Source organism: Pseudorasbora parva, chromosome 2, assembly GCF_024679245.1.
Source record: "Pseudorasbora parva isolate DD20220531a chromosome 2, ASM2467924v1, whole genome shotgun sequence".
Lineage (NCBI taxonomy): Eukaryota > Metazoa > Chordata > Actinopteri > Cypriniformes > Gobionidae > Pseudorasbora > Pseudorasbora parva.
Genome location: NC_090173.1, coordinates 32,717,148 through 32,742,490, shown reverse-complemented (window position 1 = coordinate 32,742,490; position 25,343 = coordinate 32,717,148). Strand labels below are relative to the sequence as shown.

The 25,343-nt window shown below is 38.3% G+C and overlaps 2 protein-coding genes across 3 annotated transcripts in view; both read right to left on the bottom strand.

Annotated features, from left to right (window-relative positions):
- Nucleotides 1–14,387, bottom strand: part of trpm4a (transient receptor potential cation channel, subfamily M, member 4a) — a 43,092-nt gene extending 28,705 nt beyond the window's left edge. Inside the window, exons 1-6 of the mRNA XM_067416542.1 lie at nt 12,989–14,387; nt 12,207–12,224; nt 10,981–11,024; nt 10,278–10,440; nt 7,169–7,349; nt 897–1,066 (exon numbers count right to left, since the gene is read on the bottom strand). Of these exons, the coding sequence (XP_067272643.1) occupies nt 897–1,066; nt 7,169–7,349; nt 10,278–10,440; nt 10,981–11,024; nt 12,207–12,224; nt 12,989–13,060 (648 nt within the window). The 5' untranslated portion in view covers nt 13,061–14,387. The remainder of the gene's footprint in view (nt 1–896; nt 1,067–7,168; nt 7,350–10,277; nt 10,441–10,980; nt 11,025–12,206; nt 12,225–12,988) is intronic.
- A 957-nt stretch (nt 14,388–15,344) lies between these two features.
- scaf1 (SR-related CTD-associated factor 1) lies at nt 15,345–24,716 on the bottom strand. Of its 2 annotated transcripts, XM_067416526.1 has the most exons (11): nt 24,534–24,716; nt 23,948–24,001; nt 23,676–23,798; nt 23,450–23,526; nt 20,860–20,960; nt 18,433–20,769; nt 17,083–18,333; nt 16,896–16,978; nt 16,250–16,558; nt 15,751–15,879; nt 15,345–15,669 (listed from the first exon to the last, which is right to left on the bottom strand). In XM_067416526.1, the coding sequence occupies exons 1-11, from the start codon at nt 24,537–24,539 to the stop codon at nt 15,529–15,531; spliced, it is 4,611 nt and encodes a 1,536-aa protein (XP_067272627.1). In that variant the 5' UTR covers nt 24,540–24,716; the 3' UTR covers nt 15,345–15,528. The 2 variants fall into 2 exon arrangements, with proteins under 2 accessions (XP_067272627.1, XP_067272623.1); XM_067416522.1 differs by having other exon boundaries at nt 17,083–20,769.
- Between the last annotated feature and the right edge of the window lie 627 nt (nt 24,717–25,343).

Here is a 25,343-nt window from a genome sequence, read left to right as displayed (position 1 = left end):
AAACATGACTTCAAAAATGAAACAACAAGTAACTGCCATTATAAAGCTTGGAAGAATCAGGACTTTTTAAATATAACTCAGATTGTATTCGTTTGAAAGAAGAATGTCATAATAAAGGATGACTTGATGGTTAGTAAAACATTGGCTAATTTTCATTTTTGGGTGAACTAACCCTTTAAATCACAAAAAAAATAAAAAATCATTGATAATGTTTATTATGCCCATTTGATCCTTTCCACATTTCCAGTTTTCTCAGAAATGGTACTCCTACAGCCGCTGTATTCAAAACATCCTCACAGCAGCATTAAGAATTTTGTTCTAATTTGATGCAAAGGTAATATAATATAAAGTGTAGTGTTATAAATGTACATACAAAATTAATGTAAAAAACTTGCAATGGATTTACAATGGATTTACGATGCTGATGACTGTTAAATGCATTATCAGAGTCTGTGAAAAAAGGTCCATACAATAATATGTGTTCCAATAAGTGTTCCAATAAGCAATATCTAAAATCAACTATTAATTATTTTGTAGTAAATATTTTAAAATAATAATATAAATTATAATATATGATACCAATTAAATATTAAATTCACTTAAATAATTCTTATTTTTACCATTATCATTAATTGAATTGAATTGAATTGAATTGAATTGAATTGAATTGAATTGAATTGAATTGAATTGAATTGAATTTAATTTAATTTAATTTAATTTAATTTAATTTAATTTAATTTAATTGTGAACTATAAAGTTCTGTAAAAATATTAACTTGGATCTAATCAGTTTAATCAGGGTCTATCTCTATTAATCACATAACTATGGACATGTTACATTTTTAATGTTGCTTTCATGTTAAGTGTTCATAATGGACCAGAATAAACTCTAAGTACCTGTGGGTTTATGAGTTGCTGACGTTGGTGAATCAAGCCCCAGGGCGCAACACCAACGGCAATAACTTTGGCCTGGGAAAGAGATGAAGCTGTTGCACAATGATCCCTTACTGCCTCACCTACACAGCGGCCAACACCCTCCCTCAGACCTGACGTCATGATCCAAGCCCCTGGAAAAAACAACCAAATAAAAAAACACAGGAAATGTTACTATTACCTAAATGACTCAGCAGCTTAATTCAATTACTCAAAAATACATCAAAGTCACAAACACAATCACTGATAATTGATAAACAAAGCATTTAACATAATGCAACACACAACTTACGGATGCACGTTAGGCTTATCATAAACATAAAAAAAACCTTATCTGTCAAGCATCACTACAATCATACACAGGAGGAATTCCAGTGTTGAGTAATACTAGCTTGGCCAGTTTATCATTGACCTTAAGACTAATTACTGGGTTCTTGGTTAATAATAGTTATTTTCCAGCACACATTTCAGTAAAGCTACCTTTCATAGTCTAGTCTGTGAGACAGAGGTAGCCAAACATTACTCAGAACTATACCTACATGGACAGCCGCACCATACCTGAGTTGAAACTTTTAAAAACACAAAAGAAAGAAACAAAATAAACGTTTACAAAAAATACTTATACTTAGTCAATTTTTGTTATCAGTATGGTGATTTTAATGCATTTAAAAAAAATGCTTGGTTAAAAATAACCCAAGTTGAGTTAAAAATGGACAAACCCAGAAACTGAGTTGTTTAAACCCAATGAACCATTCAAACAAACCCAATTTCTGGGTTTGTCCATTTTCAACCCAACTTGGGTTGTTTTTAACCCAGCATTTTTTTTAGAGTGTGGTATATCATGCCTTATGACTAGAAACACTGCATTATGCATGCCAGACAAGTAATTTGACAGTCATTTTGTAAAGTAAAACTATGTACCTGCACACATAGGTACATAGTTATTAATGTACACCATAATTCATGGTTAGAATTATTGCCATTATCTTTTTTATCTTTTATTTAAAAAAATCACAAATATCTAACATTAAGTAAAATAATTGAAAGTGGGGGGTAAATCACATTATGAAATAAATGCTTTCTTCAAAACACGTTGGACATAATTATAGACACCCTTTTATTAAATACTTTTTGCAACCTCCTTTTGTCAAGATAATAGCTCTGAATATTCATGTATAATACCTAATGAGTTTGGAGAACAGAGATCAGAGACCATTTCTTAAAGAATCCATTTCTCGTAAAGAATCTCTCCAGATCTTCAGATTCACAGCCTCATGTTAGTGCTTCTTCTCTTCAGTTCACCCCACTCATTTTTTATAGGGTTCAGGTCAGGGAACTAGAATGGTCATGGCTTCATTTTGTGCTCAGTGACATATTTTGATTTTGATGTTTGTTTTGGGCCATTGTCCTGATGGAAGATCCAGCCAGATTAGATTTCTAGAAGAGGCCATCATGTTTAGATTTTTTATCTAATGGTATTTGCTAGAATCCATAATACCATGTATATGAACTAGATGTCCAGGACCTCCAGCAAAAAACAAAAACAAACTCACACCATTAAAGATCCTGCAGTATCTGGTGGATTTTACGCAAAAAAGCTTGTTTTATAGTTCCATCTGACCACAGAACCAGGTCCTGTTTGAAGATCATGTCTGACAATTGATTATGCTGGAGTTTGTTTCTGGATGAGCAAAACAGATTTTTCTTGAAACCCTCCCATACAACATGTGATGGAGGTTGTTTGATTTTATTATACAGTGAAGCAAAAGTATTTAGTCAGCCACCAATTGTGCAAGTTCTCCCACTTAAAAAGATGAGAGAGGTCTGTAATTTTCATCATGAGAGACAGAATGAGCAAAAAAATAATAATCCAGAAAATCACATTGTCTGATATTTAAACAATTAATTTGCTGATTATGGTGGAAAATAAGTATTTGGTCACCTAAAAAAAGCAAGATTTCTGTATCTCACAGACCTGTAATTTCTTTTTTAAGAGGCTCCTCTGTCCTCCACTCGTTACCTGTATAAATGGCACCTGGGTTAGGGTTAGGATATAAAAAACACAACCTCAAACAGTCCGACTCCAAACTCCACTATGGCCAAGATCAAGAGCTGTCAAAGAACACCAGAAACAAAATTGTAGACCTCCACCAGGCTGGGAAGACTAGATCTCCAATAGGTAAGCAGCTTGGTGTTTAGAAATCAACTGTGGGAGCAATTATTAGACAACAGAAGACATACAAGTCCACTGATAATCTTCCTCAATCTGAGGCTCCATGCAATATCTCACCCCGTGGTGTCAAAATGATCACAAGAGCGGTGAGCAAAAATCCCAGAACCACACGAGGAGATCTAGTGAATGACCTGCAGAGAGCTGGGACCAAAGTAACAAAGGCTACCATCAGTAACACACGATGATGACAGGGACTCAAATCCTGCAGTGCCAGACGTGTCCCCCTGCTTAAGCCAGTACATGTCTGGTCCTGTCTGAAGTTTGCTAGAGAGCATTTGGATGATCCAGAAGAGGACTGGGAGACTGTCATATGTTCAGATGAAACTAAAATATAACTTTTTAATAAAAACTCAAAAATGCTGAGTTGCACCATAACTACTGTGAAGCATGGGGGTGGAAACATCATGCTTTGGGGCTGTTTTTCTGCAAAGGGACCAGGACGACTGATCCGTATAAAGGAAAGAATGAATGGGGCCATGTATTGTCCAATTTTGAGAAAAAACCTCCTTTCATCAGCAAGGGTACTGAAGATGAAACATGGCTGGGGTCTTTCAGCATGACAATGATTCCAAACACACCACCCAACAACGAAGCAGTGGCTTCGTAAGAAGCATTTCAAGGTTTTAGAGTGGCCTAGCCCATGTCCAGATCTCAACCCCATACAAAATCTTTGAAGGGAGTAGAAAATCCGTGTTGCCCAGTGACAGCCCTAAAATATCACTGCTCCAGAGGAGATCTGCATGGAGGAATGGGCCAAACTACCAGCAACAGTGTGTAACAAATCTTGTGCCGACTTACAGAGAATGTTTGACCTCTGTCATTGACAACAAATGGTATATAACAAAGTATTGAGATTAACATTTGTAATGGACCAAATAATGATTTTCCACCATCAATTGCAAATAAATTCTTTAAAAAACAGACAATATGATTTTTTGGATGTTTTTTTTTCTTTCTCATTTTCTCATTCTGTTGCTTATAGTTGAAGTGCACCTATGATGAAAATTACAGGCCTCTCTCATCTTTTTAAGTGGGAGAACTTACACAATTAAGTTACACAATTACCACTTAATCTGTGATCCTTGAAAGTCTTTGGCCACTCAAACTCTCCTCCTCGCCATGCATTAAGACAATACAGACACACCTCTTCCATGCAGATTCGTAACATCTTTAGTTGATTAGAACTAATTATTGCCCTGAGGGTGGAAATGGAAATTGTTTATGCTTTAGCTATTTTCCTACAGCCACTTTCTGTTTTGTGACGTTCAACAATATTTTGCTGAACATCAGAACTATATTTTGTGGTTTTAGTCATTGTAATGAAAGATTAAGCAAATGTGCCCTTTGCGTTTCCTCATATTTATATTCCTGTAAAACAAGAAATCCTGGCTGGACAGTTTCATGTTCCTAGTCACAATGGTGTGCTAAAAAAATGAATATTAATGGAAATATACTTCAGAGATATTTTACTCATAAAAAATTGTAGGGTGCTAATAACTGTGGGCGTGTTTTGAAAAAAAAACTTTTTTCTAGAGCTGATGTACAGAAAAAAAAAACAATCTCTCTTCCATTAAGTTCCTATTATCACTGTAAAGCTGCTTTGAAATTATCTATATTGTAAAGTTTGCAGACTCCGCTGTGTGCGTTCATATGTTTTGAAGGAGGCATGGCTTTGGAGATGCTCGTAAGGGAGAGTGGGATCTTATGCTTTCAAAGCTAAGTTGCTAGTTCTAGCCTCTGAAATTGGCTACCCTTCCTTTCAAATCTTCCGCCTAAAATCTTAACTGTAGATAAAAAGTCTGTGGTCTTCAAATTATTTCAGTAAATATTGTAATATTCTTAGAAACCTCTAAATCATCACAATCTGTAATTAACTAAAAGGTAAGTATAAGAAGTATATTATGTGTGTATGTAAAGACTACTGGGGAATGTCAGAAAAACAAAAAACAAAAAAATTGATTCAGTGTATGAATATGTATATTCCAGCAGCGAGTCGACACAACAAAGCAGTCCAGAGGCCCTCTCTCCGAACCCTGAACCGATCATAAAACTAATCAAGGATGCCCAAAACGGCCCAGAGACAACATCTCTCCCCCTTTACCTGCGTTATCTCAAAACCTGCACAAGGACAAGATAAGTCACGTGACGCGTTTCCTCTTTGTTCTAGAAGCGTACCAGCGGGTATAACCTTATGAAGAAGGGACTCATTTATTACCGACAGGCATAATTTTAAATCGTTATCGGGACACAGTATAGCTAAAAGCTTTCTAGCGGGCCCGGAAACAATATGAACATTATACAGAAACCTCTTCGCCCACCTCCTTCCTCGACCCGCGTATTCCAAAGGCTCTTTGAACAAAGACATCACACCAATGCAGACACAAGGAATAAACTAAAAAACCTCAGATTCAATAATATGAATTAATCCACCCAACGGTGCCTTAAACGTATACTAAGGTATTATGTATATTTTCATGTAACTTGTGAAGTTTCTTATGTTTCTTGTGAAGTGTATGCTAGACATGTATCACATATGACTCTTTACTATCTTCTACTCAGATCATGGGAATAGCAAGCTGTTTGATTTCTATGTGATTGATAAATGATTCTCATCATTTTGATGCAAGGTAAATTTGTGTAAAATGTACTGTGATCACAATAGGAAACTTGGTTTGTTAAAAGTGTTTAATCGGACATTACACTAATGATATGCACGAACAGGAGAAGTCTTCAACAATATCTCATTAACCGGATACACCCTCAAGGAGGGAACTTGGGGCCCGTTTTAAACTCCAGGGCAAACAAGATATCAGGGCTTTTTGTTTTGCTTCGTACTTTCACTGACTGCCATGGTTTTGCGGTGACTTCTGCTTTGACCTTCTGTGGGCCTTCTGCTGGCCTTTCCTGCCTGCATGCAGTGTCCTCCGAGCTACCCAGAGCTTTTCATCACCACACTCTTCATCAAACTCTGTTTGAACCTCACCGAAGAAAACTTCCTGGAGTCTGCGCAGCCGCGCCTCAGACTCCCGTCGCGTAGCAACCAGCTACCGCCATCCAGCATCTGGCCTTTACCCTGCAAAACCAACTATCTATCCCTCTGACCACAACAACTGACTACCACCCAAGCAACGCCATCCTAAGAGGAACCCATGCTCGTAGGAGCATTCAAACGCAACTCTTCATGACTCTCATGACTCTTCATTCTGGCTGAACTGATAAAAATTTTATCTAAGCAATCAAACTAAGGTTGACCTGCTAGTATATTGATTATCCGGTTGTGGCTAAGAAATCATGTCAAGAGACATTGGGACTTCACTCCTTTCCATTAACAAACATCCCTTTCCCAGTAACTGTACGAATGTGTGTTTTCGTTGGTTTGTGTGTTTAGAATAGTTCAATAAACTTTGGTTTAGCTTTTTCATCTATACAAGTGTCTTGGCTATGTGTTTATAAGGTACTGTCTTGATTGTGTTACCTAAGCTCACAAACAGTAAACATAAAATTTATATTTATCCGTTGTAACAAGTAATATTCCTTTTCAAGATTGATAATGTACTCTAGTTTCAACGCATCGGTGGACGAATAGTTGATAAAGAGAAAATATTAATTTTAAATCATTTAGTATGTACTAGGGTTCCTTTCACTGTAATTCAATGCCTCTTTGAGTTATTTGATCCGACTCAATCCCATACATCAGCATTATTTGTTCATGCGATAAGTGCTTAATTATTTTTTTCTTTTATTTATTCATTTAAGTCAGTTTTCAGTCATTACATGATTTTTATTCAATTTCTATTAAAGAAAAAAAGAAAAAGAAAAAAGTATACACATTTTTTTATCTTGGTTTTAGCTTTTGTATACAATATAAACTCAGGTCGAAGGGTGGAGGGGGAAGGTAGGGTTAATAGTCTACATGTGATTCATTAGAAAAGTGAGATTAAAGGTTTCAAGTACATAATATTACATAACTACACTATAAACATACACAAGCAGGAGAGGTTACCTGTGCTCTGTGCAGCCCGGACAAGCCCCTGTCTGATCACTTCTCGCACCCAGGCCTTCACCTGCTCCTTCCCATCTCCCCCCAACACAGACACCACCAAATTGGGTACCGGCAAACCCCACTGTGATGTCATCAGCTGGTAGACGTTGTCAGGTGGTGTGTCATGTGACAGACGCAGGAACTTGGGATACAAGATGAATGATATATTAATGCACAGGAGACAAACGTCTTGGACATTTCTGTGTGTGATGTTATTCAGCCTAAACTAAGGTACAAAGGCATCCAGACAAGCGTGACAATCAGACAAGTTCCCCACATGCACAAACATGATATTCATGTTCATGATATTTATGTTGTCACTGTAAGTAGGAAGGGATTTGTGCCAAAAGGGAAATACTGAACAATAGATCTGCCGGAGGCAACACACCACCTCCAAAAAGCTTATATTAAATAATTATATTAAATGGTGCCAACTCTCAAAATACTTTTGTAATCCAGGGTGTTTTTGTTGAATCTTTTGTGATTATAAACTTCCCTTTAAACTACCCCACAGAGCCTGGAGTCATATGACATTTTTTCATTGATCTTCCCTAATTGCTCAGTGATCATTCTTTTATGGGGAAGGAAAATAGACCTTAATAATCAGGGTAGCAACATATTATAAGTGCAGAGTGTTCAACATTGTTGAAGGTTGTGATATTTTAAAAAATGACGTGACGTGATATACAGCCTTCATACATTCTATACTATACCATGCATGTTTTTAATGCTTGTGCCTTGTACCTGTTTGTTTTCAATCCTCAAATAAAGATTCAAACGGGTATGAATCAGCGTATTGATTCATGATTCGGATCGCGGGTCAAACTGACAAACTGCTGAAAACACGTGACATTGGCGATCCGAATCATGAATCGATTCATAACCGTTTGAATCTTTATTTGAGCATTGAAAACAAACAGGGAACAGAAAACAATGCTGAATAAAGTCATAGTTTTTGTGAATTTTGGACTAAAATGTATTTTCGATGCTTCAAGAGATTCTAACTAACAAACTGATGTCACATATGGACTACTTTGATGATGTTTTTATTCCCTTTCTGGACATGGACAGTATAGTGTGCATACACTTGCATATGCTCTCGGACTAAAAATAAAATAACTTTAACTGTGTTCTGAAGATGAACGGAGGTCTTACGGGTGTGGAACAACATTAGGGTGAGTCATGACATAAATTTCATTTTTGGGTGAACTAACCCTTGATTGTGCTTCCCCCCTCATATTCCCCTAAGACAGAGATTTATGTATATTTTATGTCTGGAAAAAAAAACCTTAGATGATGCAAATATCATAATTTTGCATCATCTGAGGATTTTGTGGCCAGAGACTAGAGACTACAGAAAGTAGTGGGAGCTAGTTCCGCATGTATTCAAGCCGCCCATAGGGGTGGGCTCTCGCTCACAGAATGTAAATGCGCACAGCCATTCGGGCATTCAATTAGGAGTGGTGCGGAGCAAAGAGAGTGTTCTCAGTTAATTCCTATGTAAGTTAAAGCTAACCTATGTGACTTTTCCATTCGCTAGAGGGCGCCTATTAAAAACAAAGGCGTAGTTTTATGATGCCAAGTTTGAGCACAGAATCTTGGGACATGTGGTTTTCACTTCACAGCCGGTGAAAAAGAATCAGGATAGGACTCATGTTCATAGATGTGATTATTAACATTACTGTAGTATGAAGTAGAGCAGGGCATAGTGTTGTGGAGCTGAGCAAGGCCGCTGAAGCGATTGTTACGCAAACACGCCTAGCGAGCAGCAGGACTTTTATTGTGAAGGGATACAGACGCCGGCGCCATTTCCGCTTTTCCATTCATGACTATGAGGTAAAACAACTCTGTTTATCATATTGAATACATTTAAGTGTGTTTAAAATGATGTTATGATGTTACTCTGTGCGTTCACTCAGCGACTGCTGTGATACTTCTTGCACACTGCTAAGAGTAAAGTGCTTCTGCAGAATAAAACCGGAAACACAGATATGACGCAATTGATAGTCGACTCCCTCAGATGTCCCGGTTCCTTGGTTAAAATAGAAATTTTCTCACAATTTACAAATAGTTGGGAATGTGGGATATGTTGGGATATGTGGGATATTTTTAGACCTCAACCAAGAACACTGTGATAGTCACTTTTAAATTTCGCTTTGAAACCAAATATTCTGCGATCATCTTGTCTGTCAGCTCCTTGCTCTTGTGATGAATGAAACCGGACTCCTGTCCTACTGCGTTTGTGCTACGACTCTCGTTCGGCTCATGCTGTATTGAGCAGCCACGGTCAGTTTTTTAATTGTAGTGTCTGTTCACTAACTGAAAACAATTATTTTATTACTATAAAAATCAAAATAATGGTGCCGCAGTAGGCAAGTGATGTAACCGCTAGCCGGGACTTGGGAGTGGGCTCGTAGGGCAGCGAGACAAGTACATTCTGGGAGTTGTTGTCTTTCATTCATATGAGCCAAAAATACATTTTCCTTTCTCAGTCTAAGAGGCACCAACTTCCAAAATAATTTCAGATTTCTACTACATAAATGATCCAATTTAAATACACATTTATCTTTCCAGCTGTGAAGTACCCCTTTAAGAAAAGGATTTGGTAACACTTTTCAATGAGATTAATTTTTTTTAAATTAGTTAATGCTTTTGCCATCATAGCAATGAAAGCATTTCAATTTAATTTATAGAATTATACTTTTGTTCAGTGTTAATTCATGTATAAATGAATAAACCATAAATGCTGTAAAACTACTGTTCACTGTTAAAATCACATTTACTGTTGTTAAGCAAATTTTCACAAGCAAAATCCAGTAATTTCAAAAGGAATCCGGGTGATTGTTAATGTTTAGTAAGAAGAAAATTTTTTCCCACCCATATTTCACAATGGATTGAGAATTTCATAATTTTGCTGAAATATTGCTAATAAGAAATGCATTAACTAATGTTAATGACTAGAACCTCATTGAAGAGTACTACCAGTTAACCATAGTTGCATTGTGAGATGGGTTAAAGTAATTGTGATTGTGTGTTCTTGAGCAGGTGTAAAAGAAAGCAAGATACCCACAGGACTGTTTCTGCGTCCTGCTCCAGCAAACTCCAGATGTCCAAAGGCATCAGTTGGGTATTCAGTGGTGTGCTCAGCACTGTCCCATTGGCTGACTACATGATCATCTGTTAAAGATGTGTGAAGTTCCCGTGATCCACCACACTGGCACAATGCCCCATTACTTCCACAGAGAGAAAGAGAGAGAGAAAGAAAAAAAACCTGTCAAAACAGGTTTCAGTGGGTTCTGAATTCTCATTTACTTACTATTCAAGCCATCATTCTTGCAACTCGAAGACAAAGAGAGAAAATAAATCAATCTCTTTTATTGATGTGCACACAGAGTAAAAGGTAAATATTTCTAAAGATGCTAATAGCTGAAATTAAACTAAATGTCACAATGTACACATCATCACTTAAATAAATAAATAATATTAAAACAGTACCTGCCCAAACCCTATTGTAAATCAAGCCTATGTCACGCCAATAGTTTGTCATAAAGGGGAAAAGAACAGAGGAATTATACTGGGTTGACAAATGACTAGGAGTTTACCTTCATTCAAAAAAAAATGTCATGTTTGTTGGCCAACCCTACATTGCCAAATCAGAGACTTAACGGCTCATATAACAAGAGGCTGAACATCTGTTTTAAATGAAAGGACTGAATAGTTTTCTGCATATACTGAATGTGAATGCAAGCAAAATTGGAAAATGGCTGTTGTACCTGGATGTGTCATCCACAAAGGTGGTGCACACTCTCTTTTTAAAGGGGGGGTGAAACACTCAGTTTCAGTCAATCTCATGTCAATCTTGAGTACCTATAGAGTAGTATTGCATCCTTCATATCTCCGAAAAGTCTTTAGTTTTATCATATTTATAAAAGAAATATGGGCTGTACCGAGTCTTTCCGGAAAAAACCGAGCGCCTGGAGGCGTATCGTGTGGGCGGAGCTAAAGAATGATGAGCGCGCAAAGCGGTGACGTCCTCAAGCGTGGAGAAACCCATCTATCTCAGCTAATACAGATAATGATCCACAATCAAATCTGAGGCTGAAATAAATTGAACAGGAGAAACGGCAACATCAGGATGTCCGTCTCTGTGGTATGTACTGTATTTAGGGGCCTTTGTGTGCAGTTTATGAGGACATGATTCGGTTTATGGACTATTGTATGTGACTAGACCTTAGAGGTAGCAAGCAAAACGGTTTTGCACGTCAGAGTCAGAATAGTGTAACGTTATACAGAACAACAATGGAGTAACCGTTAGCGCATTTGAATGACGAAGCACGCGATCGTATCGTTTAGATGTTTACTCATGCGACGGTAGCCAATAGCAGAGACATTTGAAGTTGATTTACTCACCGGCATCTTCCAAAGCAGGACCGCTCTGTCAAAAACACACTTCTTTGGTATGATTTGGTGAAGTCCTGTGACAGCAGTGACCGTGGAAATCCACTTTGCGACGCGACTGAAGCGATGCCTTGAAGCTTCTCGTCATTTCTGCGTTCAAATCGGTTCAAATGCAGCGCTGCCTTCCCGGAATGCTGTGCTGAAGCGTTGAAGTCGCTCGACGTCACCCATAGGAATAAAGTGGAGCACGGCGCGCCACATAAGTGTTCACGGACGACTGGATCTGCAGCTGAGAGACTGTTTACAGCGTGCATTTCCTCTCTCTCCCTCTAGTGACGCGCGCGCGCACCCTTCCGGGAGAAGAGCCTGTACAGCCCATACAAGGACCTTCCGCTCTATTTAACGTCAAATAGACCCATACTCGAAAAAAACTCGCCGAAACTTGTGAGAAACCGGAAGGAGTATTTTTAACACAGAAATACTCCATCAAACGTCCAACATTAGTTTTTGAAACTTTGTCTATGTTTAGGATGGGAATCCAAGTCTTTAAAGGTGTAAAAAGCTCAGTATGCATGAAACAGCATTTCACCCCCCCTTTAAACATCTTTGGGATCCAGCTCTGTGACACAGAATTAACACAGTAAAGCACAAGACAGAAACATTTTCACAGGCAGATCAGGTTTCTTTTCTTTCACAATCAGTGCCCGAGAAGAACAAACTATAAAACTAAACTTGAATAGCAAAAGAATTTTCCAAGGAAATGTTATGTGTGGAAAAATAATGCAATCCTGTGGAATGACCTTCCTAAGTAACATCAAATGTAGGCCTATCTTGGATACAATCTAAACTGATTGTAAAGGCCATTAGCCATGACATTTGCATGTAGCCTGAAATTGTTTCATACATCTACATTTTAGGCTACATATTAAGGTGGTGGTATACCTATTTGTATTGTCTCCCTTAGATAAATTGCTTCTACTTAGCCTATACGAATAAATGCAAATATAAGATACGTAGCGTGTGAATGAAAATAACTAACTGTTATGGAAACATGAAATAGCTTGATAAAAGGCCAGATCTTGTCATTCAACTTCATAATATTCACAAAATCGAGAGTCGTTTCAATGTCTACTGACACAGTAATTTTGCTTATTGACAGTTTAAGAGTTTCTTCTAACCTACTAGTATTTGCACATGTGTATTCAGTTTTTTTTTTTTTTTTGTAAGGGCTATCTTAATAGCGTGGCAAGTAGGCTAAACGCTACTAATTCCCTTGAAAAATCATTGACAAACCATTAGCAAATGATCTCACTTCCGTATTAATACATATTGAGGTGACAAATAACACTATTTACATTGTAAAAAGTAGCCTATCAAACACACCTGATCGGTTTCGGATTTTCTCTCCCCTCCGCCTCCTTCGTTTTCTTTCTCAGTTTTCTTCATTTTCATCATGTCTTAGAGTTTGGGTTTATTAGGGATCAATTATTCTTCAGTTGAGCTCCATGGGTCTAGTTTCAATTATGCTTTAGATTGTCATCAACCGGGTTCCGAGATATTCAATGAAACTTTTCTTAAAGCCGTAAATTTGATAGCTCCGCCCACACTAGACGTCCCACGCGCACTCCCCTGGACGTATTCCAGCACGAGCTCATGATGGTTTGATACTGTTGAATTAACCAAACAATTTTGGGCAGGGAAAACAAATATGCACTATGCAGTCTTGATAAGAGTAGAACGAGAATATAACAGTTTCCCATTGGGTTTAAGCCACGCATTGCAAATAAACTGATTTGTAAAAAATAGCCTATTGGGTAGCCTACTTGATCGTTTTTTGTGATGGCTGATATTGATAAATACATTGTAGGGTAATCCCGCTATATTATTTCACTATGTATGCTGTTAGAAACCGGATACCTTTGGTTGTAAAGAAAATATTTTCATCTTTTCATGTCCCTACAGGCGTGCCTTTTTGAAGCATGTTGACCTTAAGATGTCATTTCTGCCTGGCCAGTTATGCTGGTTTGACTGAAGTTCGTTTTATCGCCAGGAAGTAAATAATGGCTATGTCTATTACACCTTTTTAATATGCAAAAAGAAAAAAGTAAATTAGTAACTAGTAATTAAGCACTGCATTTCCCGTACTCTTTTTATATTATAATATCAGGCAATGAGTTAACGTTTAACATACTGCAGTTCTGAATCAAAAAGAAAATTGACGAGATAGAAAATGAAAACATGCTTTGTTCATATAAAGAGAAGAACAGCACTTTGCAGATGCAACAATGTATTAATGTACAACATTTTGAACAAGGCCTTTGCTAGTTCTAGCTAATAGATGAAACCTGTAACATTAAAATACATGGAAGTATGTTTTGCAGTGTTTCTTTTTTTAAATAAAAAATGTAAAATAAAACATTATTAGTTTCTAAATATTCACACAGTATCCAGTGATGATTGCACAATTTCAATGTAAAACTTGGTGCAGTAAGGTATTGTCTAACTACAATTGAACTTTTCAGCACAACCTTTAAGTCCTTGTTTGTCATCCTCAGTTGATTTCAAGAAAGCTTTACCCTCAAGCTATAAATATTTCAGACAATTAACTGTGATTAGAGAGATTAAATCACAAAGAACAAAGTAATCTAACAATAACTGAGAAATGTACGAGGCACCGCTACGTGCAAATGTTTTAAACATGCACATTTGTATGTAATGAATAATGAACTGTAATATCTGTACTACATAAGGTTTTAGTTAATAAATTAGTTATATATAGAGCTAGAAACATCTGATATAGAAGTATACCTTTAAGTATATACTAAAAATTAGAGGAAATACACAAGACATCATGATGTCAAAGAAATGGAAGAGATTTAAAATGGTTGGTTTGAGTGAGAAAAGAGCGAGACGTCTTCATTTGGAAGTAAGGGCACAAGTTTATCACTCATGTGACCTGCAAAATCACTACAGATTTGTTCAGTACAAATAAAATCCAAATCACATGCACTTATCTCAACCATCCATATTCACACTGTAGTACCTCTTCTGACGACTGCCTTTTGCCAACTAAATAAAATTATGTGAAACTTTGACTGGGGAAAATAAATTCTCTAGCTAAGTGGTGGCATTTTGTCAGAATACGTTTAAATTTCAGTTGTCTGTAATTTAAGTATATATATATATATTGATATATATATAAAAAAAAATAAAAAAAAAATTATCAAACATCATTCTGTTCCATCTACTGTATATACACATTCACCATTGAGAGATGGAACTGATGATACATATCCTCTATTCCAGTATCTCAAAACTCGAAAGAGTGTCATGTGTCCTAAGTAGCACTTCTACAAATGAATGCTCTTTGACACAGTGGGGGAAAAAAACTGGTTGCACTCAATCCTAGCAGTAAAGAAAATACAATGGGATAAAAGTAACATTCTTTTCTCAATTCTGTCATTCATTCTTTTACACTCAAAACCTCAACAGTAATAAATGTGTAAGCTAACTGACTATTTAAAATGTGCACTTCTCAGAAATGGAGAGAGGAAGAAAGAACACCTATGTAGTGTACTTAAAGTATGTACATGTTGAATATGTGTTAAGAGAGTGTTTGCACACTATCTTTAGCTCTCCCTCTTAAGTGTATACTTTAAAACTCCAAGTATACTTTATATCTTACTACATTTCTATATTCATACATATTTATAGAAAGACAAGAAAGAGAGACGGGAAGGAAGGTGGAGTACTCAAGTTTACATGATGTCAACAAATAAGAGGAACAGAACAATATAACAAACAACTGTCACTCAATAGCCATGGTGGGCTCAAACACGTGCAGGGGAGGAGATTTTGCAAACTTGTTTGACCAGATGGAGAGAAAGAGATTGGTCTTTGTCCAATCATGTTGAGGAATGCATTCAGGCAGACTCCCTGTCCTCTTTTTCCTCCTCGTCCATCTTGCGGCCGTGCTTTCTAAAATACTTGTATCTCTGGACATAAAGCTTGACCAGGTTATTCACTTTAACAGGGTTGATCTCACCTGTTCGGCTGTGACAAATCTGTGAAGTAAAGACTTATTTAGTCATACTGATACACTCTTCCTAGAAGCATGTTATGGGCTATCTTAAAGCTATATTTACCTTGTGCACAGCTTTCCTTAAGATATCCTTGTATTCGTCTTTGTTGATGTCTTTGCGCTGGTAATATGGCTTGATGGCTAATTTGACTTCCTCTACTGCCCTCTCCTGGGTGTGCAGCTTCTTCAGATACTAAGCAAAAGTAAGTGATTTAGAATGAAATTCTTAAAGATAGGGGTTGTTAAAAATAGGGTAGGACTTAGCCAAATAAAACCATATTGCAATTACAATTTTGTGTTTTTTTAAAAATACATTTTGTGAAAAGTTCAATTGCAGCATGATTTAACTTATCATATTGCTGCTCTGATTTCCATAGAAATAAAACAGAAATACACTAAATCACTAAAAAAGGGAAGCAAGAAAATGTTCAATTATCAAACAATATCTATTGACTTTAAATTAATAGAACCTTATCTTTGCATTCACTCATACTTCTAAATCAATTTACTTCTGAGATTTAATAATTAATTGTGCAGCACTAATTAGAGGAAATTGTTGATACCTTGTCAGGGTCTTTACTTTCATTGTCCCATCCCATTTCACTGCCCCCTGTTGGCCCTGTCATTCCCGCTGGCAATGGAGGAGGCGGTGTCTGAGCACAGCCTCCTCCCATTGACAGTCCAGGGTGCAAGTGTGAAGGAGGAGTTTTGGTGCTGCCAACCAATGGAACAGAGCTGTGAAGAATAAACTGTGCAGGAGTGGGTCCTGGGGGTGGGGCATGTGATGGAGGGGGAGGAACCTGCGATGATATAGATGAGGATGATGAAGAAGGGTGTGATTGTGACTGGTTCTGATTGGCCTGAGAGAGAATCTGTTTAAAATGAAAGAAAAATAAAATGTTATTACACTCTCAATTTTAAAGTTAGGCAATTAATTGAACTTCACAATGAAAGGTGACTGAAACACCCAATTAACCAGACTTAAGGGATATGGCAAAACATTTAACATTCAGAAGGATAAACCCACATAACAACAACTTTGTATATAGTAATAAAGGCCCGGTGATGCAAAATTTCTTCAGACACAAGAACAAAATAATGATGAATCCAAATTGTAAAAATGTACAATCTACTCCACTTTGAATTTATTACAATGGAAGTTAATGGAAAGAAAAGTGTTTCGCCACATTATAATATCATACATTTTACCTGACTTGTGGCCTGGATGAACTCTTGTGCTTTGGCTCTGTTGGCTATATTGGCCTCCTCCATTTTGAAGAGGAGAGCTGTCACTGAAGAGGGATTTAACAGTAGGACGTTATTACTTTCAATCACACACAAATCAAAAATGCATATTAACAGGGAATAACTTAAAATTCATGCATTAAATACTCACATGCTAAAACACCTCCAGCAGTGCAGTCCACTCCAGTTTGTAGACTCCAGGGTAAAGCCGGAGCTGATGGGGGTGGGGGCGGAGGTGGTGGTGGTTTGTTTACTGAAGATGAGGACACTGAAGAAGAGGAGGAGGAAGAAGGGTCATTTGCCAGAGGGGCATTTGAATGAGAGATGGAGGCCGACAGCGAAGATGCTGAAGTGGAGCATGGTGGTGATGCCTTCTGATCATCTGGCAGGAGAGGTTTAGAAGTAGACTGGGATATGGAATCACCCCTGATCTGTGATGATAGCAGACTGGGAGGGCTGGCAGGAGACTTTGAAGGCGTGAGAGATGAGGCTTTGGACTGACCAGGGCCCTCTTCCAAAAGGAATGAAGGCTCGGGTGTCTTGCAGCTACTATCAACAGTTTGAGAGTCTGGGGATGACTCTCTAGTATCTCGAGATGGAGGCAAAGATAACGGCGATGTGTGCGGTGGTGAGGAAGATGGAGGAAGGATACTTGCTGATGAGGAACTGGAGGATGATGAAGAGGATGAAGGAGTAGGACCAGGAAGAGCTGAAGGAGGACTAGATGGCTTGGATCCAACCCCAACCAATGGCTGCATTTCTGTTGATACCCCTGCCCAACCACCACCAACTGTGCTACAATTACTATTAGCGCTTTTAGAATCACTTCCATCAACAGTTAGCCCTTTCTCTCTGGGCTTCTTTCCAGGCCTCCTTCTTCGTTTTGCTGCCAGTGAGGAAGTAGGGGAAGAGGCAGATGAGGATGTGGATGTAGCAGAGCTTGGCTTGGCTTTCTTCGACTTCAGGCCACTCGGATTTGTTGACAACGGAGGCCCAAGGATGTGGCGTTGCTTACCAGTTTTGCTTGCGTCTTTGCCTCTTCCTGGAAGAGCCAGTGTCTCTGAGCAGGGTTTAAGAAATGGTGACCGGCTTTCATTGTCACGGCGGAACACAACAGCAATAGACCCTCCAACAACTGATGGCCCTGATGCTCCACTTACAACACCACCAGGTCCAAGAAGGTCAAGGCCCAACTTTCCAGAGTTCCCAGTGGTGCTGCTAACACCCTCACGAACCAAGACAGACACTTTAGACTGGAGCTTACCCTTTCTGCTACTGCCACTGAGCTTTTTGGACCTGCCAGAACGCCCGGCATCCTTCTTCCCTAGTTTTTCCTTACCAGTTTTCCGTCCTCGTTTAGTAGTGGATGAAAATGTTGTGGGCTGAAGGGAGGTGGTGTTGCCTGAGGATGCAGAAAGAGGTGGTGAGAGAGATGACAATATGTTTTTACTTTTGGCTTTTGGCCTATGAGAAGAAGAGGAGGAGGTGGATTCAGACTGACCAACTGTCTTGCCAGGTCTGGATTTCTTCTTGAGATGATGTCGGCTCATTTTGGGTGCTCCAGTTTTGATTTTGGGACTGGGTAGGCAGGGCTCAGGAGGAGGAGGAGGAAGTAGTGGTGAGTCCTCTAGTGAAGGGTAGTCTGAATCCAGTGCTTCCCCATCCAAAGAAAGCATGTCTAACTCAGGACGGTCAGAGAGATGGTCTGATTCATATCCATGATAACGAGGTGGTGTTAGGGAGGTGGCTTGAGACCTGCTCCTGTGCTCCTCGTCTTTTCTTTCCTCATCATCTGAACGATGCCTTCGTTTCTTCTTTCTCTTATGATGTTTGTCTGAGCTCTCCGATCGGCTGTGGGAGCGCCGTTGGCTACAGGGTGGCGAACTTGGGACTGTGGTGGTCGTTGTAGTGGTGGTAACAGTGATGGTACGTTTGATTGCGAACAGATCAGAGCCATTGAGATCCTGAATTGACGGGGGTACAACAGGCCTGCTATCTCTTCTCCTGTCCCTGTCTCGATCTCTACTCATTTCTTTCTCTTTGTCTCTCCTGTCACTGCTTCCTCTTCTCCTCTTTGTACCGTCTCTCTCTCTGCTGCTTGACCTCCTGTTATCCTCATCCCTATCTCTCCTTCGTCCATCTCTTCTTCTGGAGTCTCTGTCTCGCTCTCTATCTCTGTCATCTCGCCACCGGTCCCTATCCCTGTCTCTTTCATGGTTCCTTTCTCGCACTCTCTCCCTTTCTTTTTCTCGCTCTTTATCTTTGTGGTGGTCCTCTGAGGGGCTAGACCAAGATCTGCGACTGTGTGCATGTCGGGAGGCATTCTGGGAGTGGGAGCGGGAAGAATGTTCTGGAGTGCTCCTGCGTCTCTTTTTTCTCTTGCGACTATCGCTTTGGCTACTTCTTCCTCTCTCCCTATCTTTGCCTTTGTTTTCTTTTTCACTTCTCTTTTCATGGTCCCTCTCTTTGCTTTCACTTTTCTCTTCACCTGACTCTTTTCCCTCTTTCCTTTTTTTCCTCTTTTCCTTTTCTCCTCTTCCCTCTTTCCGCTTGCGTCTATCCCTGTCCTTTGAGCTTTTGGAGGATTTGCGACTCCTCCCTTTATCAGTGGATAGAGGTGGAGAATTGGGAAAGGAAGGAGAGGGCAAAGGCAAAACAGGGGCAGGCGGAGGTGATATTGATGCAGAAGAAGGGCATGATCTGAATCTTTCTTTTCGCCTACTCGTCAGTTTTCGTCTCAGATCTCCAACACCCACAGAAGCCACTGGTTCCCTCTCCCATTCTTCATCAGCTCGGACAGACACAAACCCATCACCTTCCAAGACCCGTAATATTCTCTCTGGTTTTGGGACACCCCCTTGAAGGTAAGAGGGACTGCTTGAGGATGGAAGCAAAACCTCTCTCCTCCTCTCAATCACTCGTTCTCTTCCTCTTTCACTGGCCCCCACTATCTCTCCTTCTTCTATCTCAGAGAGCTCAGAGTCTGTACCCCTTTCTCTTTGATTTTTTCCCTGTTCCCTCATTCTGTCTTTCATGGATCGCTTGTTGTTGAGTTCTAAGGGTACGTTATTGAACATTGAAGATGGAACGTCAATTTCAGTTGAATCTGGAGGCCCCCCCTCTGTGCCAGCAGGCACCCCCATTTCCAATGCTCTTTCAGCTTTTACAACATTCTCTTCGCTATTAATGCTGCTTATGCCCTCATTCCCCTCATCCATACATCTATTCTCCTCCTCTGTTTCAGAGACTGGAGAACCTGTCGGTTCAAATGGATCATACTTATCAACCTCTTCCTCCTCATCTTCAGTGGACGCCCGGTCTCTTTCACCCTCACCCTCTGTTGGGTGAAAGGGGTCATATATGTCATTTTCTAAGCTCTCCCTCTGTCCATCATTGCATGGATGTGCGAATGATGAAGATGCATGGAGTGAAGGATTAGAAGAAGATGGTGGCATTGATGATGGCACCAAAGAGGAGGAAGTGGATGACACAAAGTCTCCAGTTCCTTTGCTTGCTCTGCTGTCTCCAGCATGGCCTCTGTCTTCATCCTCATGATAGTTTGTACCCATTCCACCAGGAGAAGACGATGAGGGGGAGGAGGAGGGGGAAGAGGGAGCAGATGAAGGAGATGATGGTGAGTTGGAAGGTGATGAAGGGAGAGGGCTTTTGGCCATCTCTATAACCCTCTTAGAATTTTTAAAGGAACAGGGCAGTTGCATCTGCCCCGAGGCTTTAATTACACTTGAGCAGTATCCAGGAAAAGAGCCTGAAGGCAAAGAACTGTCTATAACTGTATTTTTCCTTAAAAATGCTGGAAAGAGTCCTTTCAACAAAGATCCTATAGAAGACAGAAAATAATTAAATTAGTTTGATCACACATTACAGCACTATTTACATTATCATAAACAAAGTACAGACTTGAACCTACCTGGTTTCTGGTAACCAAGGTTTGGGGTAACAGATGTCAATAAAGCAAGAGATGCGCCGTCCTCTACTTTCACCTCTGCTGTAAGCTCCACATCAAAGTCACTGAAGGAGAAGAAAACAAAAGTAACATATAAAAAATTTCCTTCAAACAATGAATTACATTGTTTAATTCAAAACAGGCTCCAACAATAAATGTTAATCCTAATGTGTCAAAGCAAAGTATATATATATTTTAATATAATTTGGATATGATTACAACCAATTTAGATCAAATAAACATGTTTAATAACTTTTATAATGGTTTGTAATTTGCAACAATAGCTTTAACAGCTATAATGTAATTTGAGGAGACTTGGTAGGCACAAAACTAGGGATAAGCATTTTTCAAAAATATTGAATTAAAATATTTGGACTCAAAAAATATATTTGATAATTCATAGAAGATGCACCGATTGCACTTTTCTTTGCCAATTCCGATTTTTTGCAAGTGTGACCTGCGATACCTGATTTTTGCTGATTCCGATTTTCTTTCTAAGAACTATAATTAATAGCATATACAAACAAAAATCTACTTTTCTTCAATGCAACATTATCTTTAAAAAAAAAAAAAAAAGTAAAATGTCACAAAATTACATCAAATAAACAAATTGCAAACAACAGAATAAATAAGTGCAATAGAATAAAGTAATCTAAAATAAACATTACGTTTTTCAGTTGGGTTAGTATTCAGGCAAGAAATACTTCAGAAATTCAAATAATCAAATGTTAAATAAAATGGGATAGTATTTATTGTAAAGATTAAATACTAGTGATGTAACGATACCCAAATGTCACAATTCGATTCAAATCACGATACTGAACACAAGATGCGATACTGACATATGGTCCATTTGTGCCATATGGTACAAGATGTAAGGGAAAAAGTTAATTTAATTAAACTACTAAATATTTATATAAAATATAAATATATTACATCAGGTTAGAAATTACTAGGCTTGGACTTGGTGCTGGTACCTAATGCACAGGACAATGGTGAATAAAAATATTAATAATTCTGAAGCTGAAAATACAGATTTATTTTAGATGAATAATGCTTGCACTCTGTCACTGAATATATATAATTTAAATAATGAACAAACTAATTTTTTATTTATTTGAATTTGGATTTACTAATTTTAACGTTGTGAATTAGCTTATTGATTCATGATTCGGATTGCAAATGTGTCACGTGATTTCAGCAGTTTGGCAGTTTGACACGCGATCCGAATCATGGATCAATGCGCTGATTCATAACGTTCGAAACATTCTTTGTTTGTTCGGCCGATCTTAATATTTGTTTATTAAATAGTAAGATATTATTAATATTTGGTTGCTGATCAACATTTCCAAAATCATTATAGTAACACCTGTATAAAATCTAATGATCATGGCAATTTTGGATGATTTACAATTACTTATAGCCATCTTCTTATTAATATCATGTGCTTTGGTTACATTCTGATGCCATTATTAAGATATTAGACACAATATGACACAATACCTCTTGTAAATAAGTATCTTCATTGGTGTGCAGTGACACTGAATTATATGAACAAGATATGCTTATTTCTAATGAGTAAACATTTGCATATATAATGCAAAGATATAACAAATAAAACAAAGAACAAATCATGTAAAAAATTAAAATGTATGGGATTGGAATAAGATAAATAGCAAATAGTGCCGCTGGTTAATCAAGGGTTAAGTTTGGCTATCACGGACTTTGACAGTGCTGACTTGATCGGATTGGCCAATCATAGGCTAAACAGAGTAATTATTTGTTGCAATATGTTTTTAATGTTTTTATCTAGTAAAAAAAGGATACAATAGGCTACATAGCTTAATTACATTAACATCAATTTGAATGAAAATCGCCTAGCCTAAAAGGACAACTTTTAGATTGGTGTGAACGACAAGTAGCCTAGGAATAATTCTCAGAATGCTTGTGGATTAAACATCTCCGATGATGTTATTTGCCATGGATTTTATCGGGTTTACAAGAAAAGGTAGGATATGGATATAACTGCGAACTGTTACTACTGATTATATGCGTGATCGCACGCTGTCACTGCATTCAAGTACACTCTCGTGCAGTGGGCAGCCCCATACTGTCTGACAGGCGCGCTGAGTGAATATTCTACATTATGAAAACATGTATGACAGTATACAGGCTATACCGTAACTTACACGTGGCAAACTTTAATATACAGCAAAACAAAGGCGGGACACCGCATAACTAGCCTACATGTCGGCACCGTAACTTAATTTCGACGTGTGGCTAAACAAAGGCAGAGTACCCTAACTCTGTTTGAGCGTTCCAAAACAAAGGTAAAGAGCGGTAACTGCTGTTACGGTGTTCTGCCTTGGTTTCTCTGGGCTTTTGGAAATTATTGTTAAGACAATCCCTAATTTGCCATCGGATTTCAACAAAAATATCTTAATTTGTGTTTAGAGGATGAACGGAGGTCTTACAGGTATCGAACGTCATTAGGGTAAGTAATTAACGAGAGATTTTCATTTTTGGGTGAACTAACCCTCCCTTAAGCACTTACCAGTCTAGGTACTGAGGTTGTGAGCTGAGCTGAGGCACAAGAAATACAGGCTCAGAGGAAGTAACAACAGCAGCCCCCTACAAGAGTGTAACACAAATTAAACCATTAAAAGGTCAACTCAGGTCACTAGTTTCAAACTGGGTAAATTATAGACAGATAAAGTATGTAACAAGACAGAACATAATAACTTACAATTATGCAAATGGTGTAAATGATTTCACTTTACCAGTTCACTAGGTTCATCCTCTGAAGTCTCTCTGTTTCCCTGGAAACATCTTAGGCCAACTGTTCTTCTGTCTGCTTTAGACTCCACTTCCTCCTCTTCATCAGGACATTGTTCAGCCTGTGACTACAAGAAGATGAGACTGAAGGCATTCTGTGTATTCAGCAGAGAGCTCCACATACTAAATCTTAATCTCACCATCTACAGTATATATAGGATCACAGTGACTGTCCAACCTGCTCCTGCACTAAAAAGTAAAGTTTCATGAAACGTACCTTGCCTGGTACAAGTTCTTCTCCATCTTTTTCAGCCTGTCCATCTGTTCCCATCTAGACAACACACAACGGCACTATTGTTATGAATAACCTAGACCTGAAACCTCAGCTCTAAGCGATCATAAAGCTGCGACCGTTATGATAATCATACTTAAGGAATGTGATAAAACTACTTCTGCATTTAATCTGTCTTTACCTAGAAGACCACTCAGGGAAACTTGATCACTCGAGTAAATTTGACGAGAAAGCAATATCTGTATTGACATTCAACATCGCGGCTTCAATTCCTGTCCCAGTGACAGCACTGATCGCGTACAGTGGATGAAACCGATTTAGGATGATGCTACAGACAATGCTATCCAGTACGTGAGGTCCACTGCAGTGTTTGCCTACCAATGTCCTCACTTGTTAACTGTCATGAGTAAACCGCCAATACACTTGTTGAATACATTTAGTATTATAAGAAGACTGCGTCTTCATTTTAAGCACCATTCTCACCCTAGCTGCAACAATTTATTGCCTACAATTTGTCGTCCACAGGGGTTAGCTGGCTGGCTAAGTTAGACAAGCTATGAGAACCGTTTACCTTCATAGTGCAGTGATGGGCCGGCTGGTGAATCCCAAAACTAAAAACCCTCTGAAACCATCCACAGTGTTTTTGTTACCTTTAAAACGACATGTAGAGGTACGAAACATTTTTCTTTTAGGAGCACAATAAAAGGCCCATCCCATCCGACTCCGCCATTTTGCTTCCACTTCTGTGAAACTGCCGGTATGGGATTATGGGAAATGATGTTTTTTCTTCCAAGGCTATTACGAAGCAAATCGGAGGCGAAATGTCTTTGTAATGAACGCTAAATATTCTAGAACATAGAACATCTATAAATTATTAAGGGTCAAACGATTACAGTGCATTAACATTTATGTAATTCATGTAGGTCACAGCTCTGTTACATTGTTGCTAGTGATTGTTCAGCTACTGATATTCAAGTGATTATGAAATAGGCCAATGTTTAGTAAGTAGGCTGCTACAATAGCCTATAGTTTAATGTAGTATAATTATATTACTGATTTTTTTTTTTAAAGTTTTTTAAATGGTCTAGAAATGTAGTTTTGTGTCACAGACTATTTTTTTAAAAAAAATGTTTATTAAAACTGGAACTCTGAAGGCCAAAACGTTCACATTAAAACTAGGGATAGAAAAAATGGTATGCATTTTTATATATAGGGAGTGCAGAATTATTAAGCAAGTTTTATTTTTGAGGTTTCATTTTATTATTGAACAACAACCATGTTCTCAATGAACACAAAAAAACTCATTAAAGGGGGGGTGAAACACTCAGTTTCAGTCAATCTCATGTCAATCTTGAGTACCTATAGAGTAGTATTGCATCCT